The sequence below is a fragment of the Temnothorax nylanderi genome, unplaced genomic scaffold (genome assembly GCF_030848795.1).
Source record: "Temnothorax nylanderi isolate EJ_2023f unplaced genomic scaffold, tnyl_v1.0 TNYL_tig0197_pilon, whole genome shotgun sequence".
NCBI classification, from domain to species: domain Eukaryota; kingdom Metazoa; phylum Arthropoda; class Insecta; order Hymenoptera; family Formicidae; genus Temnothorax; species Temnothorax nylanderi.
In genome coordinates, this window is record NW_027249259.1 from 73,325 (window position 1) to 99,746 (window position 26,422).

Genomic DNA, 26,422 nt, shown 5'->3' on the forward strand with positions numbered 1-26,422 from the left:
TTTTTCTATTTACGTAATATCTTAATGCGTGCATATTTTTTCAGATGGAACTTTTAACATTATAAACGAGAACCTGTCAACCATTATCAAAATTAACTCCGAGAATACGGATTGAGCATTTGAGCATCATGAGGCGCATTTCTGTCTGTATTTTTAGTTTTAGATTAATAAGAAAATAATATCAAGAAAATATGATAGGGAGTTCAAGGAAGAAAATATGGAAATACATCAAGTACGAAATAAGCAATAAACTTCTATATTAAATTTTATGCAAATAGATTGTGAGATATTTATCATTTAAAGTAGACAGACACAGACATGACTGTAATGCTATATGTAAGAGAAATACGAACTGCAGCGCTTTTATAATTTTAATACTCTCTTTCACATTTTTTCCTCTTTATAAGTTTGTTATTCTATTATTATAACAAGTCAGCTTAGAACTGATTAAATAGGCTTTCTAAAACAAACGAGAAGATCCTCGAGGAGTTCAGTGTCACAACACGATTTGTAAAAGTACGTTTAATACGTTTATTATTAAATTCTTTCTGAGTTTTAGCAGAAAAGATTTATACATGACTGTCACTAACAAATGGCTTTTAATTAAATAGTTTTTCATGCCCTATGGGAACTGCAAAATAACGTCGCATAATTTTTTCAACAGCGATTTCAACTTAACAAAATTAAAAAATACGCAGCTTTTGCGAATACGAGTATATAAGTGAAGAGGCCTGCGACCAAAAATGTTTTCACATTATCGTGTTTACACTGAAAACAAATATATGCGTTTATGTACATTAACGTAAATGCAAATGCATTTGCAAGTTATGTAAATCTATTCTAACTTATTAACATCGATACCGTGCTAAAAGCTTTAATGCATTGCACGACATCGCTCTCACATTTTCTGTCAGTAAATCGATAAAAAATTTTCAACGATTGTGCATATAAAGATTATACATGTAGAAGTTTTCTGATATTGTTTTTTGTTACAGTCTATAGCATTTTAAACTGATAGCAATATAAATTCTATTTTGTTGCATACAAGATATGTATATTTCATTTTTTTTTTCTTTAACTTTATACGGTTGTGCGTATATTAACGTGAAATGGCGGCGTCAGATGCTAAATGCGGCTAGTACCTTGTATTCCCATCACCTGCATAAATTAACGCATAATACGTGATGCGAGTCATCGTTTTGTACTTGGAGCAGTTAGGCCCCTTCGGATGCAGTTTTCTTCCCGAATTTATCGCCCGTCCGAATCGCGAACAAGTCCATATAGCCCGCCCGCGTGATCTCGGTTCCCACCTATAGCCCGCGTGCAAAACCTGCGCACTCGCCGCGCGCTGTTTTCATTCTTGTATAAATCTCATTGCAGGCAATATATATTGCACACGGTATTCCTTTGGCCTTCTCGCTCATATCGACCATTGGAATTTATCTCGCTGACCAGACGCGAATAACCGAGATGAATCGTTGCCGTGCTGCCTTTTAATTTCATCCTTTATCGTTTTTATTGAACGTGCGTGAGATACAGGATATTCTTGAATCATCCTTATTCTTTTCAATATTTCAGATGCTGATCACAATAGAATGAAGGTAAGATATATTAATATTCGAATATCTGGATAAGTTTATATGTTTATGCGTATTTTCAATATTAACTGTTTAACATTTAGAAAATATAACTTAATAATTTTATTAAATTGCACGTAATATTTCTATAATTTTAAAGAATAAAAGATATTAAGAAGCTCTAAAACCATTAGATGTACAAATATTTATAATGCAAGTGACTGATTATTGTGATAAATATTTTAATTAAAATTTTTTAAATCTCTAAATAAATATATTTCTTACGTGTGTATGTATGTGTATATATCCAAATAAATAACAAACCAAAGTAAATTATAAAAGGATTAAACTATGGAATCGTATCTAATATTCCTTGATGTAATTTTACATTCCTTGCAGCCAAAACGATCCGGAGAGACGAAAGAGTTTCACAAACAGCCGCGAAACAATAGGCATAACTTCTAACACGGTTGACACGCCGGTTACCGCAAGCCGAAAGCAGCTAATACAGCAAGTTATCCACTTAGAAATCCGACGGAACATTGCGAGAGAAGAGTTTGAGGAGTCGGAGGGTGCAGGAGGCTGTTACCAACTTTGGATAAACCGGACTAAGTTTCCTGGCTCGGTACTTACGAAACTGCCACGCGAAAACGTTCAAGTTTATTCTTCTCTCACGCACCGACAGAGAAATACTGCAGGCATCGATTTGTATAACGATTAAGTTAATTAAGCGCATTAATGTGTTGTTTATCAAATCTCCCTTGAAGGTAACATGTCTTTAGAAACCACTACTGATGGCAAAAATGTTTAACAAAATAAATATACCCGAGTGGTAATTGGTCTAGCCAATCTGCATTTTACAGCTAATGGCTGTATCACGCAGGCTAGATATGTTACCTAGCCATTGACTAGCTTAGTATTAGCTATAATTTATGAATAAAATTCTTCGCTGTCTAGTACTTACTCGATGGTGCAACATAATTATTTTCAGATCTGTATCTAGTTAAATTTTTAGATACTTCAGCATTCTTTCCGTGATGAAGGATTACATATTGCTAATTGTACGTAATTTCTTAAGCTTTATCGTTTGTCACACAAAAAGAATATTTGATGTCGCAATGACATATTTTATGTCAGGACTTTAAGCTGACAATTTGTGTCCTACAAAATGGTCCGTTGTGATATTTTATCGAGAAAATATTGGACCCAGAGTCAGGGATTTGAGATATTTCAGTGTGGTCCTGTTCTCTAAAGATAAGATTCTCGTTTTCCATCAAGGTCGCATATCCACGCGGTGACAAAGTGAACGTTTGCAATTTTCAAAGAATTATATCGAATTTTTGTAAAAGTTAGTGTGAAGAAGTTTAATGTTTCTATGCTTTTCTCTCTGCTTTTTTCACTCTTTTCTTTTTCTTTCAACACTACTTTCTTATGTTACCTACTACTCTTATAACGTGTGATTAAAAAATTATATATTTATGGATACCTCGTTTAAAAAAAATCTATTTTAATTTTAATAAGAGAACTATTTTAATTTTAAAATCAGTTTCGAGATGTAGAAGAGATGTAAAAAGAGGTAGTTTTATAAATATAGTTAAACTTCCACTTTTTGGAATGTCGAAAGAAGTAGAATAACATTATAAAAAATAATGTTATTCTACTTCTTATTAAATTTTATCTGAATAGGTCGCGCGCCAAGAGAAAATCGAAGAGTGTCTTCGACATCTCGTCAGAACGGGACCTTCTTCCGAGCAAACACATTTCCGGCATGTTGTATAACGCAAAAGTAAAGGAAGGATGGCGCGGAGGAGGAATAGTGTATGCAGACGCGAGCCTATATCAAAAGTTCGCTTCCGTTGGGGACCGCGAAAAAGGAGACGATGACATGGCTGCGTCAGGTAAGTTGACTCAGGACGAAATTGGTTTCGATGCGTGTCGGCGAATGTCGAACTTTCATCATGATACCTTCACTTAGATAGACATCACTGTACTTTCGCAGTTTTCATGAAAGGGAAAACTGCAGAAATTCTTCAAAGAAATATGCACGGAAAAAATATTCGTGCTTACAAGTTTAAAACACAACTCGAAATTTACGTCTTACTCTTATGTTAAAATTGTTTTTCACATTACATATAAAATGTTAATAAGAATAATATGATACACTGAGAAAAAAAATTTTCTGCATTTTAGTTAAATATTAGTTTGCATACAACTGTGACTACATTTACTAAAATGAATAAAATTTCCCTTTTTATTAGTATCATGTGTACTCACTGAGAAATCACAGTTGTATGCAAACTAATATTTACTAAAATGCAGAAAAATGTTTTCTCGGTGTACGATCATGTCTATTATATGAAATTTTATGTTATTTTTTAAAAAGATAATAAATTAGTTTATCATCATGAAAGGAAACAATTTCGTAATTGTCTGAGAGGAATAAATTTAGCACGGAAAAAAACTCATTGTCAGAATAATTAAATCCTCTCGTAATTAACATAACGTCAGTCAAATCCTATGAGACAATTAAAATGAACACTTGACAAATAATTTATTAAAGGTAATATGCGCTAAGTCCGCCATATTATGAGTTTTATAACAATATATTTCTTTTAATATTAATCTATCGATATATCAAAATAAAATAGAATCAGTCCTTAGATTTTTAAAAAGCCTGTAAATCACAGTCTTCTTCGTTTTAATTATATTTTATTTTTATTCAAAGGAATGCTGTTCTATAAGATTTATTTTGACTGTTAAAAATATTGTTCTTGTATGCCGCTTTCAAAGGCACACAGTATAATTTGCTGAAGATTCGGTGCCATGGTTATCTCAGTGTAAGTATCTCGCTGATAAATGTCACTGAGAGATATGCGGATATGAAGGCATGCAAATAAAAGTGGTACTCACGATATCGAAGTCCAGATTCTCGGCAATCCAGTCGCGTCCTTGTTTGAATTCATCGTGGAGACCCATGATGTAAAGGGTATCGAGTCCATCGACGATAGTCGCGCCCATATTTGAGGCCCCGAAGATACTGGCACTGTGACCTCTCTTCGAGATTGGTCTTAATTCGTTTTTCCCCCATGCGTACCGCACGTAGTTGTCCCAGCCATGCTTCATCATCTGCGCCAAAAAATCGCGAAGAGTTAATGCAAACCTTTCACTTAAAAAAAAATATCTACTAAACTATTTCTACGATTTATATAAAATAATGTCAATTATCCACACAATTGCCGTGATATAATATTATAAATCATATGTCTTCTTTTTGAATCGTACTTTTTCTTCAGCACAAAGATTTAAGTTTTTTAGAAAATTTAGCATTAGCTACACGGCATTTCATATTAATAATTAATATTGAAAATATAGATGTACCAAATGAAAAAGTCAATATCTCGGAATTTTAGAATCTCCCTTCTATAATTAACGCACAGCCAAAGCATCAAGGATATATCAAGTAGGATGATATGGACGCTTCACGTGAGCCGTTCCGTGAATAACAAATATATTGCCCGGTCCGTTCGTTGACCGTTATTTCCGTTTCTCTTGATTTTTCGAGCCATTTGCCGAGCACCCGCGGTTATGGTCGCTTCATCACGTTTTTATGACGGCATAATTTAGGGGCAATATAATATCGAAAAGACCTGACCAGTGGTATTACCAGAAGGGGCTCTTTCTCTCTCTTCCTCCGGCTGCGGTGGTAATAAAAAAAAAAGCAGAAATTAGAGAGCACGAAGAATCTCTCGCGAGATGACAGTAGAAGAGAAACGCGTGTCATTTTACAATTATCTACGCCCTGAATCACATTTAAATGCAAATCCGATTTATTTTCTGCGACTTTTCATAACATATAATCATATTGAATGGAAATAACATTATAGCTTTTAGGAAATATCATAATTTTAAGCTGATCTACTGAAATTGGGTGAACGACGAAATTCTCCAGTCTCTGGACTATTGAAAGGGGTGATAAGCTCGCGCGATAATCGCGCGAGGGATGGAAAAGCGTTGAGAGGCGAGCCGTCGCAGGAAGGATGCAAAATTCCGTGGCGCTCGAAAGGCGATGATGTCGCGTTATTACGTCGGGCTTAGAAAACGGGTTGGCGATGCAGAAAATTGCAGAGGACGATCGTATACGGGTTGGACGGCGGCATCACGCGTCGTTCAACGCCTTCCGCCATTATCCATGTAATCGTGGATAATTTGTTCCGTAGAAACCGCGGCGAATGCACGGCACATGTCGGATCTGTAGCCGGTAATCTGGTTAACATCCATGTTAGGATTAAACCATTAGCCTCGGTGTCGGTCGACGGATCGAAAGGGAATGGTGAGGAGCGACACGGGAGGGGAGGGGAGAGAGGAAGATGCAAGGCGGACAAGGAGAAGGCAAAACCTCGTGTCGGACGTGTGGCCCCGTTCAATTATTCTCTCTTTGTTACGTCACTTCCGTGGTAACCGGATTCTCTCTCCCCGACTCATCCGGAAGACCGGAGCCCCTTTTTCTTTCTTCTTTTCGCTTTTGTAATCCAAGAGTAATCCATTAAAACCATTTAATGCGGTTAAGCAGTAAGCACCGGCACGGAAAAAGCGGCGCGTCGGTCGCGCGCGAAATACGCGCGCGAGAGATGTCTATTTTAATCAGCAGTAAAATTATGCAAGATTCATTTTTACTTATTTACATTTGGGAAACTGATAAGCGCTAAGGTATCGAACGTATTCGATAATTATTGGGAGTAAAATGAATAAAAAACGATTGTATCCCTCTAGTTTTTAATTCTTTTTTTTTCTTCCGACGCGCCGTTTTGACCAAAATGCGCGGAATTTATTACAAAACTCGTATGCGTAGTCCTGTATCCTAAATTTGCCTCTAATTAATTCAAGCTTATGGATAAATTCATTATTTTACGCGCGTTACTCACGCCCAGACAAACCGCGGCAGGTCGGGGCATCGCAGACGATATGAATTCTGTATAGAGCTCCCCGCGGGAGCTCTCTCGCGTTTTGAGAGAGAGAAAATATCCTTTCAAATTGCCTATGCTCCACGCATTTCCATTAATAAACAAAATGCACGCTGGAAAGGAGGAAAAGCAGCGGCGCAGCGCTTCAGCGAAAAGGGAATGGAGGGCGGGGAGGAAGAGGCGGTGAGGGGTGAGGGGGAGGGGGGAGGGGGAGAGGGGGCGGGGGTTGCGGGGCGATACTCCGTCAGACGATTGAGTATGCATGGTGTACACAAACAAAGCAAAAGCTTTGGATACTCCAGGGGAGATGCACACAAATGCGCATCGGCGCACGGTCTGTGCGTGTGCAATGCGCGCGCGCGGGTGTATTGCCGATACCGGGCACGTATAAGTGTACTTAACCGTGGCGCTTTTATTTCCTCTCTTTATTTCCCGCGGTTTTCAATTTACGTTATTTATTGCCCTTCCACGAACGTCCCAGTCGTCCCGCCGCGTCGGCGTCCCACCGTGATTTTGTGAAAGCTGCACCCCAAACCCTCTGCCTCCGTCAACATACTCACACCACACCCGCTCTCGCGCGCGTATATATACGTGTATATGCGCGTGTCGGACACACACGCGTGTGCTTTCCAGAACCAACACCAGCAGGAATAACGCCCCCGTATACGCGATATCCTTTTTTACCTGCGGTACGGTGAGCCTGCACGAGGGTCAACGTCATGAAGCCTTTTAAAAACGATTCGCGCACGTTATAAAAATCTAACCGCGCCCGTCGCGCACAGAGAGGCGAACGCATTTTATACGCGTCGCACCTTTGAGGGAAAAGTCAATCGAGGAAGGAAACTTAATATGTAACAGAGAGAAAAGGTAAATAAACTAACAATAAGTCAAAAAAGAAATAAGAAAAATTATACATAAAAAGAAATTAAGCAAGAGAGTATAGATTCATTTCGGTCTGAATATTTTTGTAGATTTTCAATCGTTTGTTCATCAGCGGGAGTTTATCACACGAAAATAAGTAAATCTTGGGTAAAAACAGTTTAATATCTAACTTTTTCATTTGTCGATTTGTAAATTATGTTCACCGTGTAGTTCCAAGCATCGAGTGTAAACGCATCGTCTTCTGTATTTCTCATAATCATACAGCAGAACGCATCTCCACGTATGACGTATCTCCACGATTAAATGTCATTACGTACAAAAGTTGCTTATGCGGAAGTTGCCGCGACCAGGCTGTCGAGAACGGAGGCTGAAAATTTATGTAGCCAATCACTCTTCACGGATCGTACGGGTTTTTATCCAAACTAATAAATTTTTATACCGAATTCATTATCTCGTCGGAAACTTTCCTGACGTTCTAAGTTTCTCGTTACTTTATTATACGTTTATCAGATATATATTTGAAGTCCCGCGAATATATATATATATATATATATATATATATATATGCATCTCCCGCGCAAAGGCGCTACTGTATAATTGAAAGCAAGCGCACAGTAGAAAGAAATATAAATGCATATTCATGCAACGTGTTGCATGCACCTCGAGTTGGGAGCGTGAGAGCAAGCGTGACACCATGAGAACCACTACGTAAAGGACGTTGTAGGAAATTCTACTCATCTCGAGCGTCTCTTGGCACATATACAACTCAGCTCAATGCAGCGAGTTTAGGTACAAACGGCCCGAGATATGTATATGTCCGCTTGCAAAGCGCTTGGTACAGCAGGAAGTAGATATGAAGGTTGCGTGAGAGATAAAGAGAGAAAAAGAAAGAGATTGAGGGGCGGGAGGGCAGAGAGGAAGGGCGCCAAGATGAGATGACAGAAGAGACCCCGAAATCCTACATCCAAAAGGATTGTCTTTGCGACCCCCTTCAACGGGATTTAGAGTAATTATAGCTTTGTTTATTATTGTTAGGCGAGTTGCGCATTGTACAGGCGCTCTCAAACCAACGCGAATTAATCTTTGCTAAGTGGAGCCGATGTGGCACTGGCATTCCCATTTCTCTTCCCTCCGCGCCATTCTGCGAGATCCGCGGATGAAAGGTAGCTTCAGAAGAGCCTGCGCCTTCGCTCTCTCGCCTCCCCCCGCCCCTGCTTCGTGAACTCCATACTTCTATCATTATCCTATTCTGCCTCCCTTAACTAGCATCTTTCATTAAAGGAAGCCGTCACCATTGTGCCCAACTTGTACGACTCGATAGACAATGCGACTTTGTCGGACTCCCGCAGTTGCCATTCACGCCGCTTGCTCTTGGATCCTCCCCACGAAATTTCCAGATCTCTAAGTGCTAATTCGCGAGGAAGAGGATATATCCTACAGACGCTATCGTAACGAAGCACCTGGAGCTTTGGAGCCAGCGAAAGAATGTCAGGCTAGTATTATTAATGGTTTGCGTTGAATAAATAACCACGCGATACGATGAAATTCAAAATCTGGTGTTTTTATCGTATATTCTTGTAAATTTATGAATTTGTAACGAGATTAAAAATATTCAAAGTCTCTTTTGTCCAAAAATAAAGGGAGGTATAATTTATAAAATAAGGTTAAAAAAAGTTGCAATAACATTTTTACATAATAATCGTGGTAACAAACTTGATACAATATATATGTCTGGTAAAAATATTATTTTCTTCTTATAAGCTTAAAATACTAAAATATTTTTGAAATCTTGACTCTTATTTTTTTTATATTTACTTGTTCTATTATCGTTTCATAATTATTATTACAAAAAAGTTACTAAAACCTTTCGGTAGAATATACATAATATAAGAGTGATAATTTTTAAAATTAATAGATTAAAGTTAATAGAAAAAAAATAGAAGTAATAAATAAATGAATAAAAATAATTAAAATTTAAAGATGTCTATAAATGCTTGTCCTATTTGATTTATCACAAAATCCTATAGATACTTAAATTCGCTTTTCTTAAACTATCCCGTGGTTGGCGAGAACGGCGATTATTTCAAGTTTAAGAGGGTGAAAATTTAATATCTGATATGCGCGATTAAACGAAGTGAAGATACGCCTTGAACGTGCGGGCATGAAAAATGCGCGAGTGTTTTAATCAGCGTCGGCTGCATGGCATGATAATGGGTGGTCACGCCTACTGCATTAGCTCGACTAAAAACAATTAGTCTGATGGCTACCCACGTTTCTCCGTTCGGAATTATTCAAGAACCGCGACGCCGCGCCGCACCGCGCCGCGACGACGTAGCGATTTCCCTCGTTTCATCTGAAATCACCGGTCGTGACGCCGTCAACGAGGTTGCGCAATGAATTTAGTGCCATCGCGTTTCTTGATCATAAAGAATTAAAGGAAACACACAACGTCTACGATAAACCCAAAACGTAAAACCAATTGATTTAAATTAAAGAACACTGACGTGTTGACACTTATTACATTAGTTAATTTTCTTGTTATTTCAGTTTTTAGTTCTATCCTAGTAAAAAATGATAAAATGTAGTTTAGTTGTAGAAATTTAAAATTGTTTAAATGAAACTCGCGAACACGGAAAATATTTTTATAATAATGATCTAATTTTAAAATGCGAACACTTTATGTATTATGTCATTACATGAAATAGTCTTGTAATTACAAAAATCATTTCATATACCTATAATCATTGTCTTCTGTGAACTTCGATCTTTACGTTATTAATTTTCATTCACGTGCTGTTTTTTGAAGCGCGAAAAACACATAATTAAAAGCATACTGTAAGGTAAAATATGAATGTTTAATTAAAATATATTTTATTTGGTAAATTATATCAATTCACTAGTAAATCGCTTTATTTGGAATAATTGCCTTCGATATATAATCCACGAATAATTTGAAATCGAATCTTTTTCAAAGTATATAAGTAATTTCTTATTGTGTAGAAATATTTATAATTACCACAGCTGCGTAGCTACAAAAACTATTGGTCATATAATTGTACTATTCTTTTATTATTTTACCAATATTTTAACATTTTTCAACAAAATTATTAAATTTCATAAAATGTGCTTATTTATATCATTGATATTATATATTCACTTTTGTTCTGGTAAAATCAAATATCATAATATTTATTTTATTAAATAGTTTTATTAATAATCACATTACACTATCTTTTTCCCAAGTAAAAATATTGGTTTTGATTAAAAATAGGTTAACAAGAGAAAATATTTAATTTCTGTATTATCCCCTCTAGTTTTACATTTTCCAAAATATTCCATGTAAAATATTAATGTTAAAAGCATATCAAGCGATAAAATACTAATATGACAAATATTAACAGTTCTCTCGTTCATTTTCAGATAAAAAGATGAAATGTCCATTTCATGACGCTGAATGCGATGGAATTAATTAACCTGCCCATCGAAATACGATCGGACCTTCCCTTCGACGAGCACCTGCTCGTCATATGTTACTGCGAAGGACAAGAATCGATTAAACTCTAAATTGATATGGCTGCGTTGGATCAACTTAGTCATACTAGGTACGTCATGAAACATGACACATTCGTGCGCCGGTCAATCCAGTTTGACACTTCACTGGACAGTTATCTGTCATTCATATTTTTTTCTTTTTTTTTGTCGACAACTATCGGTTGCTCGGGGGTTAATTGATTGAGTTCAGTTTGTCCATTTCTGGCTCAGTATGTCGCAATTGATTAATCTCGCTACCGAGGATTAAAATCTTGCATGGAAAACACATGTTTTTTTTGCATTATTAATGCACCTCCTCTATTTCATAAAATTGACGAAGTTAATTTTCTCTCTTGCAAACATTACATTGCAATCTTATAAAGATACAATTTTGTAGGACTTTGAGAAGAACTTCAAAACTCTACTTCTTGATCAAATTAAATTTTTTAGTCAAAAATAATGCTAAGACATAATTACAATTCTGATTTAATCTAAATTAGATATAATTGAATTTTAGAGCAATTTATTTGAATACTTCATCAGTCTAACTGGATCTTATAAAGTTACATATTATTTTTAAAAATTTTGTTTTATCAGTCTTAGCCTATCGTCCCGAATGGTTTTCCCTGATTCTTTTTCCACCTATGACCCACTAATCCAAACGCGAATATTGATGTGGCAGGACGAACCAAGAGCCCATCGGTTTTCTTTTACGAATCTCTTTAATTTCCGCCTCTATTTTCTGTGACGCCGCAGTGACGAACGACACGGCAGTGGTAAAAACTACCGTGAACAAAATGAGTTTTCGGAAAATGTAGGTCTGAATATGCGTTCAAATGCAGGAAATGGAAATTTCACCTTAAACCATACGTTTATCAAAGTAGACAAAACGTAAAAGGTTGAATCATATTTCAATTTTATAACGCATGAAAAAATATACATTGTATAAATAAGTATAACAATAAAAATATATATTTAATACAAAACTAAGAATAATCTTATTGTGAAGCTTACCTCCTCGAGTCTAACCTTTTGCACGACACGTCGGCTTACCCCTTTTTAGTTCTAGCATGCAAAACAAAAGTCAGTTGTAATCTTACCTCCTTAACTTTTTCACGGCGCTGATTGGTCACATCGTCCAGAGGTGGATTAGGCGGTCTAATAACGTAAATGCCAGCAACGGACGCGGCTGGCGCTTCGACCACCGAAGGCTCGAATTGTTTATGTCTGATATCTAAACGTCGATCTTTATCTTTATCTTTATCTTTATCCTCGATTTCAGGCTCATCCTGCCCAGGGACCACGTTATCCTGCACCCAGGCCGGATTCAACTGTTCGTTACGTTCTTCCGGCGCGACGCCTCGATCGACGACACTCGCGAGATCGCGCCGTGTTATAAATGTTCCGGTTAGGAGAAGGATCAGGATCACGGACAGCAGTCCGCTGATCGCTAATCTTTGCATGAGCCTCATGTCGTCTAGACACTTGCCGCAGCTCGACCAGCCGCCTGGAGTCTCGGACTGGATTGCGCTCGTATTGGCAGAGCTATGAAGAGAATGTGAAAGATTCGTTGTGTCAAATGTATGAATTTTTATGACAGAGAGCTTACTGATGTAACGGCAATCAACGATACGATTATACGAAAGCCAGTACAACACGTAAAATGTACAAGCTTTGTGCACTCGTCTGTATATACATATAATAATTTAATTATAATTTACAAATCCAATTATTAGTTTTAAAATATCAATTTTAGCAATATAACCTGACAATATAATCTGAATTTCTTAATCTAAATTTTTTAAATTATACTAAAGAAATAAAATTATACAATCATTTCTAAATAACCAAAGTATTTTAAGTTTGCAAAGATTGGTTAAGATAAAAGAAAAATGTATATATTTTCTATAATAAATAATATTTTTATCGCGGTATACATATAATAAACGACAAATAATAAATACAATTATAATAATACAATATTGAGCACTTTTAATACTTTTTGGACTCAAATTTTTGAATATGAAAAATCTGTTATTCAAAGAAAAATTTAAAGTTTAATTATTTAAAGAACGCAATTGATTTCTGAATCGATCCGTCTTTCATGTTCAAATTTTATCGCGCCATTGAGCAATTTAATGCTAATATCGATCACGAAAATCAATTTAAAAAGAATGTTGATGCCGTACATCAGAAATTATAAGTATGAATCACATCCGCAGCATCTCGTGGTACTTACTTGCGAACCACCTGTTAAACGTAATTCGAGCACGGCGGCGAATAAGTATGCGATTTTGTTCCAAGTTCTTACAGTAGGCTATATCAGATTGTTCCTTGGAAATGACTAATTCGACGAAATTAAGCCTATCAGGCCTCGCGCTTATCAGCAAAAATCTGCGAAGAAAAAGCATTAACTACGTTACTAACCGAAATCTCCGAACGAATATAAACAGGATATTATTCGACGATCGTCTGCAGTCAGCGTTATGTTTGAAATCGCCCGAAACTATTGCCGGAGCAAGGTTCGTTGACTCGAGTCGCAAGGCTGATCCACCCGAGCGAAGGTAATTTTTCGGGGAGAACGATTACATCAAAGCGTCGCGCGAAAAAATATTAAAAGCGTTATACGTACGCCAAGTGCTGCGAGGGATGGCGAGAGCGCGCGGTATCGCCGATCGAGAAAGAAAGGCGAGCGGGAGGATACGAGAAGAGGTGAGAATCAAAGAAGGCGAGATAGTTTGGAGATTCCGAAGTCTCTGCCGAAATGTGATCACTGCATTTTTTATCGAGCCCGAGGGATCGCGAACGGTTTCTCCGGTCCTCCCTGGCAGCATCGAGAGAGCCTGCGTGCATTTTATCGCCCCGGTCGCTGCAGGCGTTACACCTGCAGATCTCGATTTTCTTTCCTTTTTGCTATACGCAACGTGCCTTTCAGCGCGGCCTAAAATCTACCGACTTTGCCCGCTCATTCGTTATCTATTTCCCCGGTCAAAAACGGCTTAAAACTCAGAGTTTTAAGAATTTCAAGTTTTAAAAACAATTCTCACGATCATACAATCATCGATAAATATAATCGAGAATCATTCGCGATTCTTCTCATTCAAAAGGCATTTAATTATCGCGAATCACTTCTAAAAGACAAACATTCTTATTTAATATAAAGTATTCATTATTTCGAGATACTTGAATATTGAAATATATATATTCTATTAAATGTATTGTTAAAATATTATCGTTCGAAATTATATTATTCCCTAATTATAATGTAACTCCAACCGTGTCTATTACTTCGCAGAAGTGTATTTTCCTAGCAGAGATGCCTGGTTTTACATTCTGTTTGGGAATAAGTATTCAAACGGCATTAATGCGGTTGCCACGCGACATACTAATAAGGCTAGGCGATCGTTTGTCGGATGTAATGTACTATTAGAATCGAACGACACGATTTCGCTTCACTTCATTACTAAAACAGCAAATTAGGTAGAACGAATTCTACGAAATATTGCGCTTTAAATTATTCACAAGGCCGCGAGTTTGTAGCACGATAACTGTCGATACTGCAAAATATCGTGGCAGAAAGTTCGAGATATCGAAGTTCAGGTACAGGTAGAGGTACGCGTTCCAACGTTGATTCAACTCGATCGTAAGCGATGGTCGAGATAGAAAAAAGAGAGCGAGACGGAAAGAGAAGAAACGGCACAGGAAAAAGGATGCAAAGGGCGAAAGAAGGAGAGAAGAAGACAGAGGGAAAGAGAGAAAAAAAGAGAAAGGGGCAAAAGAGAGAGAGAGAGAGAAGGAGAGAGGACAGCGCGTGTGATGGCGAGAGAAGAAAAGAGGAACGGAGGGAGAAGATAAATCGTCGAAGCTACACTCGGTGGCCAATAAATTGCGCGGCACGGCCCCGAGGTTACCAAGATTGCTACGTGTCACATTCTTGCGAAAAATTGGACCGATGGAAGTATCTTAAAGTCAGGCAAATATGCGTCGCGAATGGACACGTACGCGAACACGTCAGACCACCCACCCAATTGCGAAGCTGTAGCAAAAATAATGGATATTGCATCCGTTTCTCGAGCCTTCGGTAAACACAACGCGAGTCTATTTCTTCCTTCTTCCGGTCTTATCATACATTTGAAAGAACATACGGTTGCTTTTCCATTAATCATTGATATTACGTGCCAAAATGGTGCAATGTCATAAAGAAATGTTGGAATGTAGAACTGCCTTATGGATGACTTTTTAAACCTTGCACTGTCCTGACCGATAAATCGTTTAAACTAATTAGTAATATCTCTCTTATCTTTATCGCGCAAAATGATAAATTTATATACAAAAATAAATAAAAGGCTTTAGAGAATTTCTCAGGATAATATCATACGAAGGTGTGTACATAAAAATGTACAATTTTTATTTTACCTTTCTATTAGTTTAATAATTTAATGATTTTTAAACTTAATAATAGCATATTAAAAATTCAATAACAAGAAAATTAAAAAATTCCATTCTTGTCATCATGTATTCCTAAACATTTCAAACATTTGCCTCGAGCTTTTGTTCTTTATTTAATTATTCGTTCATGATTTCCCGTTCATACGTTCTGTGCTTGAAACGACGTATATAACCGTTCTTCGAGAGCTTCTTCGCTGGGATGCAGAGAGAACCCCGCTCTCTTTTGATCTTATTATTCCCGAAGGATAAGCGGTCGCCGATCGTAAAGGTCGTATCTCTTGGCGCATCGAGTTCAATGAGGCACACGGAGATCCGCCACGACGAAGCGAAGGAGAATCGCGCGCTACTACGGAAGAAGATGAAGAAGAAGAAAAGAACAAGTAAGGAGAGTGAAATAAGAGACGCGAGAGTAAGAGCGAGACGTCGAAAGGTTAGCGGGTGGTTCAACCAATCTTCCACTTCGTCCGAGGTTTTACGAAGGGGGTAACAAATAGGGGTGGCAGAGAGGAAGGACGATTGCCAAGAAGGCGGCGAGGCGGGAGCACTCCAGGAGTTTACGAGAGGACCGGTGCATGAACACGTCAAGGTGGGGGCCTGGGGCACACCGGTGGTTACCGTCCCGAATGCCCAGCACGTGTGTAAATTCGTATATATATGCATGCACGGGTGCGCCTGATATACGTATATATACACGGAGAGGCGGCGGCGGCGGCGGGGACCTTGGAACCTGCCCAAATCGAGTGTCGGGGCACACTGTACCTCGCCTCTGAATACCCGGCATTAAAGCCAACTATAACGCTCTTTGGATCTCGATTATCGGCGATTCCACCTTTGAGGGCAAGATATACGACTCGGTTCGGAGATATGTCGTTTTGATCGTCCGATATTTAAACATTTTTAGAATATAAATTAATATATTTGATAGGTGTATTACTCACGCTAGATATCTTTAGATTCAATTTTATTACTGTGCTAAATTCTCAGTTGTATAAGATTATATTATTATGCAAAGTTATAAACTATGATTTTATCAAAATTTTTGTATTTAATATTTGGAGTAAAGTTCAATAAAGAGAAGAGAGAGAGAGAGAGAGAGGAATACATTTTTTATTTAAAAAGAAAAAAGATATCGTGATTTTCATAGGTTTGCTTATCTTTCGATATAATAATATTTATAATACACGCAATTAAATTTAACCCATTAAGTCTTCCTAAGGAGGTTGCTACGCGTTTTTCTGTTTTAAGTCCTTGTATAACTTACAATCAGATCCTATAATTAAAATTTTAGACCACAGTTGATATTTAGAGGTAAAAAGGAATTGCTCTTTCCGAAAATCTAGTCAGCAATATAAAGTTAGATATTTAAAAATAAAAAAGATATAAAGATTGAAAGTGGAGATAAAAAAGTAACCTCTGCTTGTTTACTGAAATGTATTCAATTAATAAATTATTTCGTTTACCTTTTTGAGTAGAATAAATCGATATAATTATTATTTGAATGATCTATATTAAGAAGTTTATTTAAAAAACTGGACGAAATTATTTATTAGTTGAATCAATTTGTTTGTCAGTAAAAAGGCAGGGATTGCTTACTTTTTTAGCTGCATTTTCAAATTTTATATATATATTTTTTCCAGATATCCCATCCCATCATCGACTAGATTTTCAGAAAAAATAACTCTTTTTACCTCTAAATAGCAATTGCGGTTGAAAAATTTTGATCACAACCCGCGTTACAAGAATTTAAAACATAAAAATGCGTAAGGGCCTTCTAGGACTTAATAAGATAGAAATTAGAAGCATTTTCTGGAAAGACACGCGTACTTATTTTATAAGGTAGCTTTTTTTATTTCTTGAAATTAGAACAAATACAATAGAGATATAATAGACGTATAATAGAGATTGTTTACACATGTATTTGCTTCGTCATTATGTGTGTAAGTACTTAAGAATCAGAGATCTAATTTATTTTTAATTAATGACTTCAAAGTTAGCTAATTTTGATACAATATCGATTTGCGCTGTAGCTGTAGCGAATAAGAAGACATGGACAGTTCTTTGAAACTGATACGAAACTCATAAGAAACGAATAATTGTTGACCGGTCTTGCGTACTGTAGTTTCCACTTGCAGGAAGTTGTAGCTTTTTTTTTATGTAACTTTTACTATAATCCCTTCTCTTGCGAGTTCACTGCTTGCGTGACGTATCCAAGCATTTGTTCCCGGCGTACTTCGTAATTTACTCAGTGCGTTTGCATGTTTTATGGACGTTATATAAAACGTCGGAAATATACGGCATCTCAAATATTTAAAGTTCGCTGGGGAATACGAGGCGAGACCTTCTCGCTCCCCCTACCCTAGGTACGTTTGAAATTTCCACAGTCAATCTCTCTTTGCGCCTTCCTCGCCGTTTCGTATCTCGCTCCGTCCCGCCTCGTCCCTCCTCAGAAACCCGTCACGGCGTGCAAGTCTGCAGAAGCTCCAATGGAAGTTTGCTTTCGTAAGCGAACGTACCGCTTCTCTAACTAGCGCAAACGGAAACAGCTGAGAAAGAGAGGCAGATAGAGAGAGAGAGGGAGAGAGACGGAGGAAGGAAAGGAAGGAGAGCGAGCGGGAGAGAGAGAGGGGGAGGAAGAGAGTCCAGCCGGTTCCTGAGCAGGATCGGTGGTGCATACTAGCAAATCATACCTAAACTCCTAGGTTTGATTCCGCCTCACTCCCCCATTGATGCAGCCTGAGACTTTAGCCCGGAGGTATGTCTACTTAGTTTGCCAACTCATTACCCAATTATCGTTATAAGATCAGAAACCAGTCCGACTTCATGGCAAAGGCGAATCGGAGTAGTCGGGCGGAAATCTAAAGCAATGCTAATTGCGCCCTTCTCGATTCGAGAGGTCTCGTTAGATATGCGGCAAAGTGGATATTTAAAAATAAAGTTTCAGGCAAACAAGCCTCTCCGCCACTTATTTTATATTCGCATAATCGCATCGATCTCGTGTACAAGAATAGAGAGCGAGATAGGACCGCGAAACAATTTCTCATTTCGCGCGACTATCCAAATGTGGCGAGCTATTATAATTAAATCAGCCATTAGGCAGAATTATAAGTTTTTACGACGTTGACCGACACGACAATTAAGCCCCAGATAAATGCGGAATTGTAATTAACGATCCTCTCGTCACCGCTCTGCTCTGGCGTTACATATTTATGCCTGTCCGTAAATAGATGTGAGCGCGCGCGTAGACTTGTGCGCGCGCGCTGCACACAGGGAAAACGGGATGACCGAAGACAATGCGGGCAACGTGTTAATCCCAGGATACCGCGTGTTTATCGCGGTTCGTCCAAGCGCCTCGAGGCTGTACTTGCAGGGTGTCCTACGGTTCCTTCGGTACCTCCGAGATATCAAGGGCCAGGCTTTGTCAGTGGTGGTAGTACCGAAGTCACCAACATCCGTGGCCACTAACTTACGTCGCACGATTAAGTCAAGGACTTCCCACTTCGTGCATCGAGTAGCGCCGCTCGAGACATATATCTGCCGCTTCAAGCCACGGGGATTTATGTATACAGCGGAGCCCGCGCGTTATTTCACTCGTTCAAAAATAATTCGACAGATTTGGGATACTATATATATATGTTGTCGATAGCATGCGCATACTTTATAACAATAACGTTATATTGATATCTCATTATCGGCTGTATAATAGCGATTTCGTTAAATGCCATTGTTCTGATTGGCGTTAATATCGTTAGTGACAGTTTATGTGGTTATTACATTGCACAATATTAAACTGGTATCAAAATTACGCAAACAACCGTGTATGCGTCGCTAATTAGCTTATAATTTCCAGTGCGTACGAGTATCGAATTTTTAACGAAATAATCACACATGATAACGGCGTGAATCGAATATTATCGGTAATCAAGCTACAATTCATTATTACCGCACGCCACTGAGATTTTCATGCAAAGATAATGCAGAATACCAACGTTGTATTTTCATAAACGTCAAATGGCATTAATAAAATGTACGTCCACATTCTAATGTATATAAATATTAGGATCGTATTTTATACAATATGCGCGTATATTTCGTTCTGAAATAAATTAGGCCTTATTACTGCATGGAAATTAGATATATTAATATCCTGGTGTCTAATTGAGGAGGCGAGAAGGATGAAACTTGCGAAAGAAACTTTCCGCTAGCGATCATAGAGTTTAGCAATTTCATCACGATCTAACAAAGATACGATAAATGATTAACAAGGTGTCTCGTCGACACGGGGTCGTTGGCTCGTAAAGTTAGTTGATACAATGCGATGTGCGACGCAAGTTGCCTTGGTTGGCTTCTATGTCTTATATACGGTTTCCGTCGGATGCGAATTCATCTTGGAGTCGAGCAGAATTCAACCGCTGCCGTGCCCCGGTCGTCCTATTAAAAGATAATCTTCTCATTGACCGAGGCGCCTAAAGTCATTAAGTCTTCAAATTCGCGTAAATAGCTTTGACTGTCACATCACGGATTACATTTAATTTAATGGCAGAAGCTGAAAGAACAACACTGTGTACAGTTTAATTCGATTTTATTAATGTTCAGCAAATTTATATTCGTTAGATTTGGTTTAATTGGAACATATACGTTAATAAGTGAATATACATGTACATTCACTTATTAATGCAGTAATCATTCGGTAAAATAATTTTATTTGGAGACTTAATTCCCGCGCGGTAACGGCAGCACAAATATTCATCTTTGCAATTAGTAAATATACGACATAAAGCAGTGCGTTTTGTTTTACAGCGCTGCGCATTCGAGATCAGTGGTGCGTCACACAACCCAAGTAAAACGAACCGTTCGACATACATTATTCAATTAGGATACGATTGGGGAGCCGTGCGAATGACACTGGGGGAAAACAGTGGAACAAGTCGAGAATCAAATTTAATTTCGCATTTGTAGCGGAAGGGAAAAAAACCTCGGACCCTGAGATACGTGTGGGATGAAATTGCCCGACTGAAAAAGTCCGTTATGCCAAGGGACGGTCGTTATTCCAGTCAGATTTCAATCATTGTAACTGTGAGTAAGCAGAGTTGAAAGAGTTACTTTGTCGAATCAAGAGCCATCATCAGGCGGTACAGATTAAAATGTGAAACATACACAGAATAGAATTCATCTCTTTCCTCTAAATATAAAAGAAAATATTTTCAGATTGTTGTTGTATAATTAAAATATTATTTCTTCGTAATTACCAACATTTGTTATTATTTTACAATGTTCTGAGAATAGTGAAGATTCGGATCTTAAAGAATATTCGTGTTTTATCAATTTAGAAAATATAAATATAAAGATTATGTATCACAGAACGCAGTAATAAAATGTAACAAATTATTTCAGACTTATCTCAACTAAAGTGCAGTCATCAAGGGTCTAATGATACCTTCTCAATTAATGTCTGTGAGTATTATCAGAACGAACAATGTTGATATAAATTATAAACACTGAATGAGGAGAAACATCGTCCGGAAGAAAATACGATAAATTTTAATTTGATTATGATGCCATCTGTAATTATGTAACCAAATCATCCAACCTGTTGTGTGATAATAATTTATATTCAAAAAGCGAATAATCTTTATTTGATATTTCGAGCAAAAGCTTAATGAACTAGTTCGGTACGTTCAAAATGAATGAAATATTATACGAAATTTTTGCATAAAACTTGTACCGAATAAATTATTCTTTAGTGATTTTATTAAACGCGGCTATTCAATTAGTCATTATTTGAGCTCGCGAGAAAGCTCATGGAAGACTGAAAACAATCAGTGGCGGATATCGCAAACGCACGCGACGAATTTAAATTTGGCACAGGTCGTTCGCCTGCCTCCATTCCTCACATTACACGACTGCAAGAGACTATCCAACCTGTTGGCCCGAGACCGCACGTTGGAGACATGAAACTCTCATTCAACTTTCGCGTTTCATATGATAAAAGATGATCGGACATGTCAGTTTACATATATGTACCGTCCATTTTGTTATTGTCTGTTCAATTCACGTTTAAAATTATTTGTAGATTTATAAATTGAAATGTCATTCATTTAACTGATTGTGAGTTGAAGATAATTTCTTGGTTGTTATATAGCTATGCGAGTTTTATTGAGGAAATCGTTAAAGAAAGGATATTTGCCATAATATATAAATTGAATACAAAGATATTTTACCCCTTTGTATACATATTAAAATTACTACAGTCGTTGATATATTATTGAGAAGTGTCTAAATTATTATACTATTATTATTTTGTACATAATCACATACAAAATTAAAAAACAAATAAAAAATATAGTTAAATCTGCAATCAAAATACAAATCAAAATTAATGTCTGTCCACAAAAGTGCGGTTATTATTAAAACGAACAGAATTTTAGTAGCGTAATATCAATTTTATAGTTTGATGAATAAATTAAAATCTTAATAAGAAAAGAATCACTCAGTTTTTATCAACTATAACTTGCATTATTGAATCAATTAGGAGACTAGGACACAGATGTATATGGTTGGCAACTGCAATTGGAAGATCGCCAAGATATGAGGCTTTACACCTCTGGATAATGGAAAGCGAAGAATGCGATTCTTGAGCAACAGTGAAAGACGCCTGGGCTTAAATTTATTTAACTCAAAACTCGTTAACTAACTCTAAGGTATTCGACAATTGGAAGGATCATGTTCAATCAAACCTTTTATAAAGAGGGTATTTAAGATTAACGATCAAATAATAATATAGGTCGCCTATTTTTTCAAAATAAAAGAAGGTAAATTTGGATCTTATCTCTTTATTTGAAATATTATAATTATTCTAACATGTTATATATTATATCATGTTATATTATATTATATTATATATTATAAAATGTTTTAATAAATATAGCATGACTTTAGCAATTATAAATGGACAATTAATATTATTTCATAAGATCGTTTCATTTCGATGTCTTTAAGTTCATAAAAAAGATTTTACAAATATATGCGATTTATATTTAACACATTATAATAGTTAAAGAAAGTTAATCAATTATTTAAATTAGGATTAGTCAGACTTAACACAGATTATGTTAACATAGATTATATGTTAACATCTTAACGACCAATACTAATATTGTAAATAACTCACAATCAAATCAATTCTTTTAATTTGTAAGAATCTCAGCTAAAATATAGAGTCCATTCGCAGATTTACGTTTCGGAGAGGTACGAAGTCTCACTTCCGCATGGGTGGAGCATTTTCGCGTCGTTATTAAAACAGTCCCGACGGCACTTAATCACCGAGTACAAAATCCGCAATACGAAATACACGAGCTTTTTCCAGCCGCAATTTCCACTCGCGCTTTCGTATATACACTTGACTAACTTTCGAGCTCACCACAATCAAATTATTACCTACTGACAAAGTGGATTACACATGTTTTACAACAGTTTGGAGATATGTTTCTAATCGACACGTAATAATATATAAAGATGATTAAAAACCTATTAATATCGCCTGATGGAGATATCGCAACATGATAGATTTTAATCAATCTGTTAAACTTTGTTTATTAAATGCACAGAACTAATGCAGCACATAGATCATTTCAATTAGTTACATTTTTGCGTTCTAAGAAAAAACTTGATCTTTGCATGCTTATATTTACATATCGCTTTTATGCGCGATAAAGGAAATCAGCACATCAAAATGATTTTAGTATCTTTTTTCGCGAAACATGAAACAGCTATTCCTATACCAAAGTGAGGGGTGTCGGATCGTTTTTCATTGACATTCTTCGGAGTAAGAATAGAAAGATAGAAAATGCATTTCAGTATTGTCAAATGTCGAAGTATGACAGGCATAATAGACAAGTTGACGTTCTTCCATGCCGATGTCGTGACATAAATAACGTTACAAGCGTCGACGACTCATAAATTCGTGCTCGCATGTCCCGCTTCGTCTTGAGCTTTCACAGTTTCTTTTTTTATTTTATTCACAATCACGCGTAGGATTTGTCGGAAGACTATCGACACTTTTTAAAAAGATATAACTTTGACTCTATTGGCATGGTATAATAATGCGAGAAGATTATTTTAATTCTTAGCTGGCACATTTCACCAGAATCACATAGCTGGCACACTGGGGCCGTTTCAGACCCCACCACTAAAGTGCTTGCTGCGAGGAAGCTATTGATTTTTTTTACTTAAAAAAATTCCAAGATAGTCTTCGAATGTTGTTTTAACAAATGTATCATAGGTTATTTTAATAAAATGTAATATTAAGTATGAAAAAAATTGGAGAACGTAAAAGAAAACGAAAAAATGACTGTTTTCACTCAAAAATTCACAAGTCTTATATTTTAACTCTTCCATTTTTTAGTAGGGGAGACCGGGGCTAAACAGTCCGTTTTTTTTCGGTGCCGATTTTTAACAACAAAATAAATAATTGTAGTTAAAAGTGGTATACCACTGTAAAGAGTGAACCTTTAGCTACAAAATTTATATAGGAAATTTTTGTCTACGTCGCTTTGTTTAACCGGTATAGAGCAAAAACGACAACGGTGGAAAAATTGAAATCTCAAAAATGCCGGGGTATAACAGTCTGCACTGCATTTTCAATACATATACGTACATCTAATCCTAAAAAATAATAGGATACATGCAATAATTGTTTTTTAAGAGAAAAATATAAAAATTTATTTAAAATTTTTATGCGAAACATTATTAAAAAATAGTTACGAGGGTTCCTCTTTCCGCAGAAGTCACTCGCCCGACTTGTTTCACTCCTCGACGTCCGATGACTCTATTCGGTGTCTGAACGGTTGTAATTCCCGTCTCATCCATATTCCATATGCAGTGAGCCCGAAAATGCCTTGGAAATGCACCCGGACTGCTTACTGACCGATTAGCCCCAAACACAAGTTTCAGGTTTGATCGCCCACGAAATATTAGACATCAACGATAATGAAAAAACTACACTGGATTCGTGTTCAGCATGCATTACTCTTTATAATCACGTACCTCGAGATTTGGAGAGCAAATATTATTGCAGATATTACAAAATTTCCACGCGCAGAAAATGTAACTTTTACCTTTCGAAAACACGTTTGCCCTCGTAAAAATCATAACACGGCAGGTAACCTGCCGAAACTCCGTTGGTCACATGGGTACTATAAGCAGCGTTTACAATGTTAATAGCGAGTTCGCACAATATACAGGTTCCGAGATATTTGATTAGACGTATTTACCCCGTAGACGTTTTAGCCCCGGTCTCCCCTACCATTTTCGTACTATAGGGGGGGCTTAAATTAGAGCTGAACTAGGCTGGGTCGTTTAATACACTACAGTGCCAGCCAAGGGTTAAAAGAGAAGAAAACTGAAATTATCTTTTACTACTTATTTTTAAATGTGATATATAAAGAAACCTGTAAAAGTTCGCGGATAGTAAAAATTTAATACTTTATTGATTATATATTGACCAATAATTAAACTACATACGTTATCAGGTTATAAAACATTTTATGTGATAAATAAAGACAACAGAGTACTATTTTAAACTTCTTAATTATTATTTCTTTCTTTTTAAAACTCTTAGGAGATATTATTTACTGAAATGTCTCGCAGAAATGGAAAGGGTTGTCAAGAATTCACAAGAATTGTAGCGGGAGTCGATTACACGAAAGTACAACGAAAAGCTACAATGACTAATTAGACGAGTTCAAAGTCCCAGGTCGACGAGGGTCTTAAGAAACTCATCGAGTCACAGAAGCATCTCAAGAAGCTTTATGTTGGCTAAGAGAAGTTTTACGATGAGAATACGAGGTACGTATATATCTCTTTTTCAAAATTATTACTAAACGAGAGATAGCAAAAGAGAAAATATAATTATAATGTAAGAAAAAATAATGTATTCTTTTTTTTATTGCAGCCTCAAGCAGAACAATATTTTCGACTTTTCTGTAAAAATTTTACAGAAAGATGTCAGGATTATATATTTACCGAAATTCAGAATATGTAGGTACATGTGTACTTGTGTGTGCGCGGTTAAAAATCTATATTCCCATATAATATATTTATATTTTTTAATAAAAATTATTCATACCCTACAAATACGTTGATAATTCTCCAAAATCTGTTAAACTATAATAAGTGTTAAACTATACATAAATATAGATTTAACAATAATAAAGAAATTTTTGAGTCTAGAAACTATTAAAAATATTGTAACTTACGACTTTTATAGAACAATTTATCTTTAGAGAGTAATATATGCATATATACATTATTATAATAAAGATAAAAGATTGCAATTTAGAAAAATAAAATATTTAGAAACATTTCTGTGCGGCAGGATTAAAACTATTGTAGATTGTAATTTTTTCTCTTTAAATTATATTGAATCGTGATTTGTGAATTTATAATAATCATTTTGTAACAAACGCATTTATGTTTATCAAAAAATACGCTAATTGCAACTATGTTGATTACATCCATGCAATAATTTAAGAAATTTCTTAAAGCCAATTTTAATAATAAACATCGTTATACGTAATAAATATCAGGTATCTTAAAATTCACGAGTCTCGTTTCTTTCTTATTACTTTCGCTGCATTTTACTTACTCGCATGTTTAATCGCTTCATAATTAAAAAGATTCCTAAGAATGGGTATACACGCTTTTAAAGCACATTCCAGAAATTGCAAAGAGAGGAATTTTACAAGTTTTAAATAAGCTATGCACTCCAACTTTTATCCATCCCCTTTGCTCATTCATATAATATTTAATAAGTCTGATTTAATTCACGAATCGGGAGCAATTTTAAAGAGGTTCCTGTTAGCGTCGACGACGCGTTCGCATGAAAGCATTCCATCGGAATTTCAAAGGTACAAGGTACAAGAATCTCACGGTATCTCCGAGGGCTTCGCGGTCACGCTCCAGGTGGTGCTTTCGATCCGCGTTTCCGAAACGATAAAGATTCGCCGGAGATTACAAAAATTCCTG

General features: G+C 36.5%; 1 protein-coding gene and 5 long non-coding RNA genes across 9 annotated transcripts in view; 4 read left to right on the forward strand and 2 right to left on the reverse strand.

Annotated features, from left to right (window-relative positions):
• Window positions 1-2,674, forward strand: part of LOC139778816 (uncharacterized) — a 72,377-nt gene extending 69,703 nt beyond the window's left edge. The window contains exons 3-5 of one of the 4 annotated variants that reach the window (XR_011719699.1): window positions 45-232; window positions 1,381-1,601; window positions 1,977-2,329. This is a non-coding gene — a long non-coding RNA (uncharacterized lncRNA). Of the gene's footprint in view, window positions 1-44; window positions 1,602-1,976 lie in introns of all 4 variants that reach the window. The other 3 variants (XR_011719698.1, XR_011719700.1, XR_011719697.1) reach the window with 3 other exon arrangements.
• The window catches only part of LOC139778809 (mannosyl-oligosaccharide 1,2-alpha-mannosidase IB-like), a 50,253-nt gene extending 37,830 nt beyond the window's left edge, over window positions 1-12,423 (reverse strand). The window contains exons 1-2 of the mRNA XM_071716913.1: window positions 12,052-12,423; window positions 4,488-4,703 (exon numbers count right to left, since the gene is read on the reverse strand). Coding sequence (XP_071573014.1) covers window positions 4,488-4,703; window positions 12,052-12,423 — 588 coding nt within the window. The remainder of the gene's footprint in view (window positions 1-4,487; window positions 4,704-12,051) is intronic.
• Window positions 2,727-8,912, forward strand: LOC139778817 (uncharacterized). Its single transcript, XR_011719701.1, has 2 exons — window positions 2,727-3,475; window positions 8,702-8,912. It is a non-coding gene; the product is annotated as an uncharacterized lncRNA (long non-coding RNA).
• LOC139778818 (uncharacterized) lies at window positions 10,626-12,680 on the forward strand. The gene is made up of 2 exons (XR_011719702.1): window positions 10,626-11,022; window positions 12,234-12,680. It is a non-coding gene; the product is annotated as an uncharacterized lncRNA (long non-coding RNA).
• A 7,416-nt stretch (window positions 12,681-20,096) lies between these two features.
• LOC139778824 (uncharacterized) lies at window positions 20,097-22,188 on the forward strand. Its single transcript, XR_011719705.1, has 3 exons — window positions 20,097-20,473; window positions 20,792-20,851; window positions 21,930-22,188. It is a non-coding gene; the product is annotated as an uncharacterized lncRNA (long non-coding RNA).
• Window positions 22,189-23,845: 1,657 nt separating this feature from the next.
• On the reverse strand, window positions 23,846-24,298 carry LOC139778822 (uncharacterized). Its single transcript, XR_011719704.1, has 2 exons — window positions 24,161-24,298; window positions 23,846-24,061 (listed from the first exon to the last, which is right to left on the reverse strand). It is a non-coding gene; the product is annotated as an uncharacterized lncRNA (long non-coding RNA).
• Window positions 24,299-26,422: the final 2,124 nt, after the last annotated feature.